At 27.2% G+C, this 13,309-nt stretch overlaps 1 protein-coding gene across 1 annotated transcript; it reads left to right on the top strand.

Moving 5' to 3' along the window:
- Nucleotides 1–9,155: 9,155 nt before the first annotated feature.
- Nucleotides 9,156–12,272, top strand: LOC105433698 (farnesol dehydrogenase-like). Its single transcript, XM_011649125.3, has 5 exons — nucleotides 9,156–9,515; nucleotides 9,743–9,869; nucleotides 10,740–10,872; nucleotides 11,425–11,574; nucleotides 11,890–12,272. Exons 1-5 carry the CDS (start codon nucleotides 9,212–9,214, stop codon nucleotides 11,962–11,964), a joined length of 789 nt encoding a protein of 262 aa, XP_011647427.2. The 5' UTR covers nucleotides 9,156–9,211; the 3' UTR covers nucleotides 11,965–12,272.
- The last annotated feature ends 1,037 nt before the right edge of the window (nucleotides 12,273–13,309 follow it).

Below are 13,309 nucleotides of genomic sequence, written 5' to 3'. Positions count from 1 at the left end.
TATATCTTTTTAAAAAACATATAATGTTGTTATACATACACATTTTATATTATATATAATTATAAATTTTTACATATTAACTTTTTGCTTTGATTTTCATATTGTTCTTTGACAAAAAAAGATTACATTTAATCTGACAGAGTTAATATAAAGTTTCTGATGAGATAATCGCGCGCAAAGAAAAGATAACGAAGAAAGTGTGGAAGCCACTTTATATCGGGATTTCAATGAAAGCGTGTGCCATTTGTTCTTGTAGAATGACCATACGAGATTCGTTCCTGCTAAAGCTGCGCACGTCATCCCGGCGGGATCAGAATTTTCACAACGGGATATTCCTGTGTAGGGATATCTCGTAGGGTGCACATATTACATACATATTTTTCTGTCATTTTATACCTCGTACAATTCCTAACAATGAATGGAAGATATTTTCTACATCGCATGTGTAAACATTAAAAATATTATATTTGATTATTTATTTATATTTGAATTTATATTTGATTCAAGACGGACACTTGTTCGAACTTTACAAGATGGGTAAATAGTCTTTGATACAAATCTCTTTTTCTAATATTCTCTTACGAATTTCTTCAGAATAACATAGTATTAAAATTAATTATAGGACACATTACGTTATTAAAATTTAATTACACTTTGTTTTTGTTAAAACAATTTGATTCTATATCAAGTTTCTTTTGTTAATGCCGATAGCAAGAATTTAGCCTTGATTAGCACGGTGATAGATATATACCTAACGACAAATTTTTGATGGAGAAATCCTATCGGACATGACTTAATTGCATGTCAATCTTTCGTGAATGAGGGTCCTCCAGCTCACGGACTTCTCTATTGCAAAGCGACGTATTGTACGCGTATGCGCATGTTAATATTCCAATTCATCACGAATGGATTCCAAACAATTAAACGCGTTTTCAAATGTGTAAAAAAAATGCAAAAATCCATACATTCTCAACTTTCTCTTCGTTATTCTTACATGATAACGAAATATTTAGTAGCTATACAGTAAAATTAACGTTACATAAATTTATTAAATTCCGATTATTTCAAAAATAATTTCAAAACCATTTATATTATCTCACTTTAAAAAAATATATTTTATGTTATGTAAATTTTAACTTATAAAATACAATTATATAACATTAGTTTTATTTTTTTTATAAATTACATTAACAATAATTTAATTGATCAATATTTGCATTTGATATGAGAAAGTGTATGTACACGAGATGTACATTAATGTGTAAAATATCAATATAGCAAATTTTTATTTTCATAGTTATCGAAATCGTAAGACATCAAGATTCAAAGAAGAATTGAAGCAATTTATCGGTAACACTTCCATTTACGATTTGCCTTGAGCAACGAGTTCCGATCATTTCCAAACGAGAATGTTACAAAGATATATTGTGACATCCGACTGCAATATTTCCATGACCTAACCTAACAAATCTCGTATCAGCATCTGTTTAAAGATGGAAGCTTGTGTAAAAAAAAATTGACATGGAAACTAGACTAGTTGAAACAGTCGTGAGCTTCCATCACCGAAGGTGTCTTCGATCGGACCAGATCTACTAGCAAAACTCGCAATTTCTGACAAGCAATTCCAAACAAAATGCGCGACACATCCTGATGCGTTTCTCGATACAAAATTCATTTTATCTCGCTGCATATACAAAATATTTCAAAAACTCAACTTTAATTTTAATAACAGATCTTTTATTCCTTAGGTAAAATATATTTTTAAAAAATATAATTTATATAAAACAATCTTATTTTATTTAAAATAAATAATAAAACAATGTTATTTTAAAGATAATGTTAATTTTAAAGATGGTTAAAAATAAAATTATGTTTATATATTATAGATTTAAATAGATCTTAGAATTTCATTAGAGAGAGAGAGAGATTGATTTCAAGATTGATTATCAAAAAATGTTTATCTTATATGTTCATTATATATTTATAAATTGTAAAAAGATTTTATATATATATATTTTTTTTATATATTATACATATTATTTTATATTTGTAATCTATGACACACACACACTTATATAGATATATGTAGATACATATAACATCTAATCATACAGTTAAATCACGAATATGCGTTTCTTACGTTGTAAAATCCATTTTTGTTCTGAGTTGACTTACAAATTTGCACGTGTAAAGCGAAAGAGGTATAGACGATATCATACTTCGGCCGAACTTTAGAAAACGGACAGAACTTTCCGCACCAAGATGGCATAGTATTGCATTTCTCCGGAACTTGAGGATATCTCCCTTTTCACATGTTTCGAACAACAATATCAATCTCGAAGAGAGATATGACAATGCGCTTTGGGCAGAAAGACAAGTCTAACATCGCATATGAAAAAAGATATCTCTGATTCTTGTTACATTATTTATTATTATCTTTGATTTATCAAATAATCTATTTACTGTGTACGTGTATTTATTATCTATGTGTATCCTATGGTAATCTACATATAATACTCTTATCGCAAGATACAATTTGACTACAATTTGATTACAATTTGACTACAATTTGACTACAATTAGATACAATTTTGTATATAAAATTCTCTCTTTTTAACTATCTCATGATTTGATACATGAACGGTTAGTAAAACATTAATTGTAACAAAATTTCTTTCTTATTAACGTTTCGTAATATACGTCTTGTAGCAATTCAACTCGCAGTTCTCTATAACTCGCGTGTTTGCCCGTATAATCCAACTTTAATTCCAAACGTGCCACTCGTTCTTTAATCCTTCTGTTCGTGAGCAGAAATCTCTGCGCTATCATTTCCTATCCGAATCTAATCTTCACGAGAGTTACCCATTTCTTACTCTCATTATGCCTAAAGCTCGTCGCAGTTGAATGACTTGCGTTGTTTTGCTGCTACTAATTGCTTTTCTCATTTCCTTTAACTATCTTACAGCCTCTGAAATGCAAAAATTATATAGAAGAGAAAGAGAAAGAGAGAAAATGTATAAGTTAATTATTGTTCTAAAAGTCCAATACAATTGTTTTAAAATTCTAATACGAGAAAATATTTGCAAGGATCTCTTTCGAGCTTAGGTAAGACACTTGTTATAATTGTAAACTACGCTACAATGTACCCGATAGATTATATGAATTATATAAATTTCATTAAAATATGTAGCTAATTATACGACTCGCACAATAACATAATAAATGATTTTTATTGATGATCATAAATATTGACAATTGTAAATAAAATTAAACACAACTAAATGCTAATTCTATTTCTATGCATTCTTCATTTCTCATAAATAAGCATTATCGTGTCACATGCGATTAAACAGACATGCAAACTCATGCAAATTTCTTGTGGAGACAATCTCTCAAGCATATCTTTTTTTATGTCATAAATATCTTGCGTCATATATGTCAGATATGTCTCTTTGAAAAAAAGTTTTATTAGCTTGTAAGGAAAAGTAAAAATTACTCGGAAAGAAATTTCAACGAAACAAAAAAACAAAAAAAATAATATGTATAAGTGAATGAAAAAGTATGCGTATTTGTAATGCTCTTATCAATGATTTATTCTAAGAAGTTATTTTTAATCAAGTTAATTATAAAGTTAACTATATAAAATAGTTTTTCTTTTTTGTTCTTCTTACTTTCAATTGCAACAAAATTCTAAAAGATCAAATATTTAAATATTACTACAGTTTTATCTTACCTTTTATTTTTTTTCCACAATTAATCCTATGCAAGAATTAATTGATTAATTGATCGCGATCGATTTTTGAAATCACATGTTGACGTTCAAATAAAAATCAATTTATGTTGTTTTCTATTTTTTATATTAAAGTGCGGATCTTTCATAAACATCAGCGAAACTCAATTTTTTTTAATCAAATAAAAATAACGTAAAATTAAGTAAAAGTAAAGTCATCTAAAAATACTCTGATCATTTTTGTTAAATGCTTTTGTTCCTCTCATATTATTCTTTTTTTCTTTTTAGGAAAAATCATGGACTCTTTGTATTTCTAATCCCAATATTTCTCGCCCTTATCATAAAACGGAATGCGCTTCTAGAAATAAGAGCTATGAAAACATATGAATATGAGCTACAAGTGAGACTTAGAGATGAGAAGTGAGAGAAGAGAGAAATGATGCAAATTAGAAAGCGAATTAAACTAAAAGTTCATTAGAACACTTCAGGGTAGCACCATCACCAATATTCAAAATCTTTTCTTTCCACATATTATCATTGATCGTCGTATTATTACTGTTCGTCGTTTTGACTTCTGTTGCAGTGCATCTCGTTTTTTATTTAAAATTTTGCCGATAACTCATTTTGATGATGGATCTCTGTATTATTTTTCGAATAAGAGTTCGGAAAAATCACGGATGTGTGAAGAAAAGGAGGAGAGCAGCGTTGCATGAATTGTTTTCATATTTCTAATTTTTTCGGTGAATGAGTGAATATTTTTAAAAATTCCACCATCGTCCCCCTAGCTTTGCTCATTGGTGTGTTACACCATTGGCTGCTAATCGCAAACTTCTGATTGGCGTTTTCTTAATTACACTCGGGGATGTCGGCCTCGAATAATCTCGGTAATCTCCACGTTTCGACATGTTCTATTTTATTACTAGGATTTGCTATAAAATTTTGGTCTCCAGTCTCCGAGAGACTCTTGTTTACAAAGAATTTATTGATTTTGGATGATTTGGTTACAGAATATATCTTAAAAGAAATTCCACGCTTATCTTGAAAATAGGATTTTCAAGACGTCATGTCTCCGGTCCCTTATCGGTAATTTAGTAATAAAAAAGAAGTTTTTTTTTCGTTTGATGCATTATCTGTTTATTGATGAGCAGTCACTAGTTCTCTACTCGAATGAAAAGGAGTCCGTCGAACGTAACATTTGTTAGATTTTGAAAATTTTAGCCTGTTTTTTATGAAATATCAGTTCTTTAACTTTTAATTAATTTTTGTTAGCAAAAATTTTATCGCAAGTATCAACATTTTTATAGTGTTTGATAATTATTATTATTAAATTTATATAATGATTGAGTAATCAGAATCGATAATCGTTATAAGTATATTTTTTCTAAGAAAATAATCGCGATTAAGAATTCTGTCTCGAATCAACGCTTATTTTTTTAAAATTCACACACAAACACACACCCCCCCCACACACACACCCACACCCACACACACACACACACACCCACACACCCACACACACACTCACCCCTCCCACACACACACACAGGCATGCGTTTAAGCATATAATTTAAATTATTTCAAGTTTATTTCATTTGCTTGACTTACCTTTGTCAGTTTCTCGCGGAATTTAAGCGAAAATTAGATGTGAAATTGTTTCATTCTAGTTTATACACATAAGTTTATATGCACAACTAATTACATTTATGAGGTGAAAGCGAGTATTTGCACTATGCAAAATAACATGTTATACATTAATAGGAGTAGATCGTAGCCGACTAACGAGTTTGCTAATCCTTTGGTAAAAGGACATCTCTACCAAATGACCCGTATTCCTTGCATTATCCCATTGATCCTAAGTTTACATACTGACTAAAGACTGGTTGTACTCGAGGGATCAAACCAAGTTAATTTGATAAAAGATATAAATTTCGCGCTTATTATTTATAATTAAAAATTTCCAAATAAGTCATTTTAAAAAAATTTTATATCGCTTCTAATTTTGTAATATATTAATACTTTGTTAAAAAATATCATATATCATATATTTTAATAAGTTTTTTATAAAAAATTCAACATACAACTATAATTTATATATATATATATAATATATATATATATATATATATATATATATATATATATATATATATATATACATGTACATAACGATTTTTTATAAAACAAAATATATATATATTTATACGATATATATTATAAAATATGTATGTAGAAGTAAATTTTTTTGAATGTTGACAATAAGAAGAAATTTGTACGATGCTGATTTTACGCAGTTGGTACAAATGCCACAACATATTGGACTAAAAATGTGAGAACAATAATTTGATTAGTGATACAAGTACGCGTAGTGTATACTTTTTAAAATTTTTTATTTTTAAAAATTTTATTATCAACTATTGGCGCCAATTATATTCTTAAAAAATAAAAATAAAACTAATGATATACATCTTTGCACTCAAGAATTGTTTTATTTCAATTCAAGTATTGTATAACAAACTTATGTAATCTTGTGTCTAAATGTGTTCAAATATATATAATATTCAACTTTAATAATATGCACCATTTGTATAAAAGATTTGATATCAAAAAAGTGCCGCCGAGGTAAGGTTACATTATCTCAAAAGTTCAATATATATTTGCTTTAAAAAAATTAAACTCAAATGATAAGTATAAAAACTTTTCCTTTCTCCAAGTGAAAGCAGTTATTTTATTTCATTCTCTTTTAAAATTTTATTATCAATTACTGGCGCTAGTTATATCGTCTTAAAAAAATAAAAATAAAACTCAAGTACATATCTTTGCATCTAAGAATTTTTTTATTTCAATAAAATATTATATTCCAAATATTATATTACAAAATTATGTAATTAATATCTTATGATGTAATATCTTATGATGTTCAAATAATATATAATATTCACCTCTAATAATATGTATCATTTGTATGAAAGATTTGATATCAAAGAAGTGACGCCAAGTTATAGTTATAGTTATTATTTCGAAAGTTCAATATACAACTGCTTTTAAAGAATAAAATTAAAGAATAAAATCCATATGATACGTATCTTTATATTTCTCATTAAAGTCTTCTTATTCTAAAACAGTAATTCTACTTTTTTTAAAAAAATGTTGATATCATGAAATTGCATTATCTGACTCAATTTAAATAAAATTTATTCAATCTAAGTGATATATTACTTAAATGATACCGTGTATATCACGTTTATAAAAGATTTAATATTAATAATTGGCACCAAGTTATGTAAATTATTTACAACTATTCTTAAAAAATAAAACCCAAATGGTAGAATTTCAAAGTTTAAAATAATAGGACCTAATAATTATATACTATAAAAGATTTGATATTAATAATAACGTTCATTATAATAACGTTTCATTAAACATATATTTTTCTAACTAATAAGTAACTAAAATTCCAAAACAGTTTCAATATTGCACGATATATATAATTGTACTATTCTGTCACGCATTCTGCTGTATATTTTAAATAGAGCGATCTTAAAATCAAACAGACATACAAAAATTTGACGCGCCCAGGTCGCATTAAGATTCGCACATGATGAATAATGACGATAACGACGACGTTTCTTAAAAATAAACTTTTAGAAATCGGACTTTGGATCGTAATATTTCTGCTTATACGACACGGGGAAAAAATATAAAAACACTTTTATTATATAATTTGAACTTAATAATGACAATAATGACGACGTTTCTTAAAAATAAATTTCTAGAAATCGGACTTTGAATCGTAATATCTCCGCTCATACGACACGGAGAGGAAACATCAAAATATTTTTATTATATAATTCGAACTTAAGCTATCGATTGCGCCTATTTAGAAATTTTGATCGATGATACGATGATAATCTTGGTTAGCAATTCGTCGGCTCGCGTAAAGAAACACGGCCGAATTCGAGCTCGTGAAACGCTGGCGCTTAGTGACGAGCCGTGTGAAATCTCTCGATTTCACATTTGAAATTTTAATTTACAAAATATATATTGCCTGACCATTAGTTTAAATGATAAGTAGTAAAGCAAATAATAACTTTGAAAGAATCTTCTGAGAGTCCAAAAGAAGTAATTTGAGATGTTAATTATATGATCATTTGTTTATTTTTATGAATCAACTAAATATGTAGACAGAAAGAATTTTAGTTTTATTTTTTAATAAAATAGTATAAATAAAAAAAATAAATAAAAATTAAGATAAAAATTAAAGTCGTTAAGAAAAAAAAAAAATAAAAGTTCGCGACTATTGAAAGATTGTAATAAATATAAAGTAACTAATAATTTGTTATAGGATAAAATTTGTTTTCTCTATATTTAAAAATTATGATTAAAAATAAGTTATTAGTACTAATAGACGATAATGAGACACATCATAATTTATAATTACGTGAAAATTAATTTAAAGCATATTTGTTGAATAAACATTATATAATTATTTATAGCTATTAAAATGCAAAATGTTAGATTAAATGTGCGGTATCTATTAGAATATGCAATTAAAATAATAGCATAATTAAACTAAAATAATATTTTATTTATAATGCAAAACAATATAAAATATATGAATAAACAAAATATTAAAGAAATTGAAACAATGTAGACTTTTGATTTAGATCTTTTATAAATATTTTTTATCAATATTATATATTATATATTATTTTTGTAAATATTTGCAATAGCTCTAATACGCTTAAATTGCGATAAAATACGCAAATATTTTATAACTATACAAAATATTCATTTAATATGACAATAGATGATCTCTCTCTCTCTCTCTCTCTCTCTCTCTCTCTCTCTTTCTCTCTGTCTTTCTCTAATGCATATAACAAGCGAAATTAATGATCAGAATCTGAATCAAAAGAGATCAGAAAGATCTCTTAATCTAAGATGATTAATCAAGATTTATAAACTGACAGATAAGATACATTAACAAGATAAGATACGTGCATAGACATATTAACAAGATAAGATACGTGCATGTACGGAAAGAACACTTTTGCTGACAAATCTAAAAATTTGACCAGATGCAGATCTGAAAATAATTTTGTTAGCCCATTAAAATTATTTTGTAGAACACTTAAATATATGATAATACTGCAAAAATGTTTGATCTTCAATCAATTTGAATATCGTATATAATAATTTTGAAGGCTCAACAAAATCGTTTTCAGATCTGTATCTAGCTAAATTTTTAGATTTGCCCACAAAAGTGTTCTTTCCGTGTGTGAATTACGAAACAACTTCTCTTTGTAAATTTTCTCGATATGCGATATGTAATTGGCCTATTTCCCCTTTCGTAGTTGATATGACTGCATTTGATTGGTACTGTCGGTCAACAAGTCGTTGGTGAGGGTAAGCGGAATTAACTGGAAGGCCAGAGTAATTTAGTCGGCACAGTTTCACGCAGTTCCGCGAAAAATTTTTGCCGTGATGGATCGTTGGGTAGGAAAAGTCACGTTAGTCACTGGAGCAAGTACTGGAATAGGTGTAGAGATTGCGAGAGCGCTTGCGAAAAATGGAATGAAAGTGATCGTTGCAGCGAGAAGATTAGAAAAGCTGGAAGAATTAGCAGCGAGTATTAAACGCGAGTTTAATGCTGAAATATATCCAATGCAATGCGACGTCCGGCAGGAAGAAGATATTCTTAAAATATTCAAATGGGCGGAAGAAAAATTGGACGGTATTGATGTAATGATTAACAACGCCGGTGTGATTTCGCCCGAAACGATTATAGGTAAATTGTGATCTACTTCTTCCTTTTCTTTCTTTTTCGATGCGATATAATTAAAAATTTTTCAAACATCAGCAGCATTTAAGTCTATGAAATGTTGAAAATCTCTATAAGATTAAATTGTTTCTCTTTTAACATTTCTATAATGTCAAATGGTAAAACTGATTTTACATAAACGAGCTATTATTATTTAATATTTTATATTATTATTTAATATTTTCTGTTGAAAGCGGGATCAACAGAGACATATCGGCAAATTATGGATGTGAATGTGATTGCGACAGCTATTTGTTCGCGGGAATTAGTACAATCTGTTAAAAAGCGAAAAACAGCGGGTCACATAATTAACATCAACAGGTAGGTATCAGATATATGGAAATAAATGCAATTAGAATAATCATTAGAACATTATGTTGAACATTATGTAAAATATCTCGTAATCTATCTTGATTTTTTGATAATTTTTTGATAATTTATCTTAATACTTTTATACCAGAATAATTACAAGATAATAAATTGTATAATGTAAAAATATCATGTTATTGGCGTGATATATATTATATCATGCCATTAAAAAAAATATTTGATAATATTATCCCAAATATCAATATTATCATAGTCCCGAACGGTTATTCAATGTCAAACTAATAACATCATATAGTATTTAGTCGAAGATATTAGGCATCTAGATTTTATTTCATTTATTTGGAATGTATTATATAATATTTATATCTATATTGTGTTTCCTATTGGTTATCGAGATTATATAAGTATAAAGGGTTCTTGACGTAAAGAATAATATTAATTCGTAATTATAATAATAATTTACGACAAATGAAACAAAATACAGGTAAAGGAATTTCAGATAATTAAAGAAAATATAGATGCCTAATATTTTAAGCCAAAGTTATCATCCTTCTTAAAACTATAAAACTACTATCTAAAACATTTCTTATATTTTAACAATTTAAAAGACGTACAGCTAATATCAGATTATATATTTTTTAAAATTATTTTATATTTTATTAAGCAAAAAGATCTAAATCGGGATGCAATAAATAATATAACACAAATTATACAGTGTAATAATGCAATTTTTCTTTCTTATTTTTCTTTTTTATATAATTTTATTAAATTAAACACATTCGTAATGAATATATTTGATAATTCTTAAAAATAGTCAAATATATCTTGTATTGTACCTTTATATTTTTATTTCATTCACAGTATAGCAGGACATAATGCAGAAATCATCACTTTACCAGTGAGTTTATATTGCGCCAGTAAATATGCTATTACTGGGATGGCTGTAAGTCTACGAAATGAAATAAAAATCGAAAATCTTGATGTAAAAGTTACGGTACGTAATAATGTAATAGCGAATTCGGTTGGTTTAAGATGCATTAATACGCACTAGTGCATCTTAAAAATTGTTGTATACAAATTGACATAAAAACATGCATATACACACTAGCGATTTCAATCGCAAGATACTCAATGCATTAATTACATTAAGCTTAATAAATTATATTGAATATTTTATCAATAAAGATATTTATATTATGTTTTTACAACGAATTGAATACAATATAAATTTTGTATATTAAATTTTTGTTTTATATATGTATAATATGCGAAAAACAATATTAGTCAACCAAGAAATATAAAAAGTAAATTAAGTTTGTGTAATGTTGATTTAATTTGAGTTAATAATGTATGTATTAGTAGTATTTCTTTTTAATATTATAATAGATATTTACATTTATAATAATAATAATAATAATAATAATAATAATAATAATAATAATAATAACGATTTTAGTTTAGTAATAATTATCAGATTTATATTGGTGAATCGGAAAAATAAAGTTATATGTCATATTTTGAAATTCAATAATGCTTTCGTGAATAGAACGTTAATCCCGGAGCAGTAAGAACACCTATGATAACGGAGGCTTTCAATTTAACTGACGCCATGTTGAGCGGCCATATCTCAGTTTTGGAGTCCAAGGATGTTGCCGATGTAATAATCCATGTTCTGAGTGCGCCGGAGCATGTACAGGTAACTATTAAAAAAATGTAGTTGATGTTAATATATTTTTGTATATATTTATATATACAAATATATCAAATTATATGATATCAAAATACAAAAAAAGAACATAGCGGAATAATCATAATATTCAAATACTATATTCAAATAATAATAAATGACGATTAATATAAATATCGTATTATTTTAATTACAGGTAAAAATATTTTTACTTCTGTCGCTATACAATTTATTTTATAACTCGCATTCTCTTTTAAAGAGAAGAGATTTTAGAATATTTTTAAAAGATCACGCTTAAATTGCATAATATTTTATCTGTTTCAGATATCGGAAATTATTGTGAGAATACACGATGCTGTATTCACTTCTAAGAATGTTAAACGATCCACGATGAAATAACGCGGACATCTTATGTTTAAAATAAAACTTTTTGAAAGATTTTCAACAGTCATGTTTCCTCATGAGATAAATAAAACAAAAAAATTTATTTTCTGTTGAATTCTCGAAACAAATAAATAATAAAATAAAAAAAGAAAAAAGGTAATGTGTGAAAATTAAATTGAAAAGAATATAAATATAATAATTAATAAGAATATAATAATTTAATAATATTATTAAGTAAAAAGATTTTTTATTATATGAATTATTTGTAGAAGATCTACTGTCTGTATCCAATTATAAATAAATTATAATGATATAATTGAAAATTATTTTAGCATACTCCCTTATATATTATTCACTACTCAAATTAAATCGATAGCGTTTAAGTAATCGAATATTTTTATTTCTTTGTAGAATTACGTACAGAATACAATGCTAATCATACACGTGACGTATTCTTGTGTAATATATTAATATATCTTTCGTTACGCGTTTACATTTCATTACATCACACCGAATGGACATGGTGCTGAAGTTATGTACACACTTTTGTATTAAATTGTGCTAGAAAATAAAGCGGAAATGTACAATCATTATAATTCGCGTGATACATTTAGAAACGATTAGTATCGATATAATAGCGCGAACGCATCGTTCACTGAGAGATTTACAATAATCTAGAACAAGATTATAAATAGCATAAAGACGTACTAATTCAAGGGAAATAAAGGGAGACTTAAGAAAAGAAGGAATTCACATATGTACCGTTAGAAGTTAATAGTATTGGTCAAGTATTGTTAAAACATTTTGTCATTTCTAACCGGTATCACGAAATTCTCGTTCGTTTTGTCGAACTATTCGATTATTCGCTTATACCAACATGTTTGGAAAATATCTCATATCAAGCATAATAACATGCTTATGAGAATGTCTTTGCTACCTTTCTCTTTTTTCCATTGAGATTATATTATCGCGCGTATTGTATAAGGAAAGGCCAGTATTAATTTAAAGAGAACTCTAGACGATATAATGACCGAGCCACGTGAATAAACATGACTAACGTACAGCAAATTTAATCTACCGTCTTTCGAATTTATATTTCAGCAACGTGTTTCACCGTTCACTTAGCGTTATATATAGCGTTATATATAGAGTGAGAAACGAGTGTCATGTAAATTCAAATTACAATTTTATACAATACACTATAACTAATTGATTTTATTCACGTGACTAGTCAATAATTCTCCTAATGCAATCATGGTTTCAGTGTACTTTAATTCTATCACGCATTTTGGCCCCTCATCCGCTGCAGGAAGAAAATTTCAATTATACACGACCGGCACACAGCCATCAATTTCTGTTT

Source organism: Pogonomyrmex barbatus, unplaced genomic scaffold (assembly GCF_055798465.1).
Source record: "Pogonomyrmex barbatus isolate J1 unplaced genomic scaffold, ASM5579846v1 scaffold10, whole genome shotgun sequence".
NCBI classification, from domain to species: domain Eukaryota; kingdom Metazoa; phylum Arthropoda; class Insecta; order Hymenoptera; family Formicidae; genus Pogonomyrmex; species Pogonomyrmex barbatus.
This window is presented reverse-complemented; position numbering and strand designations above follow the sequence as displayed.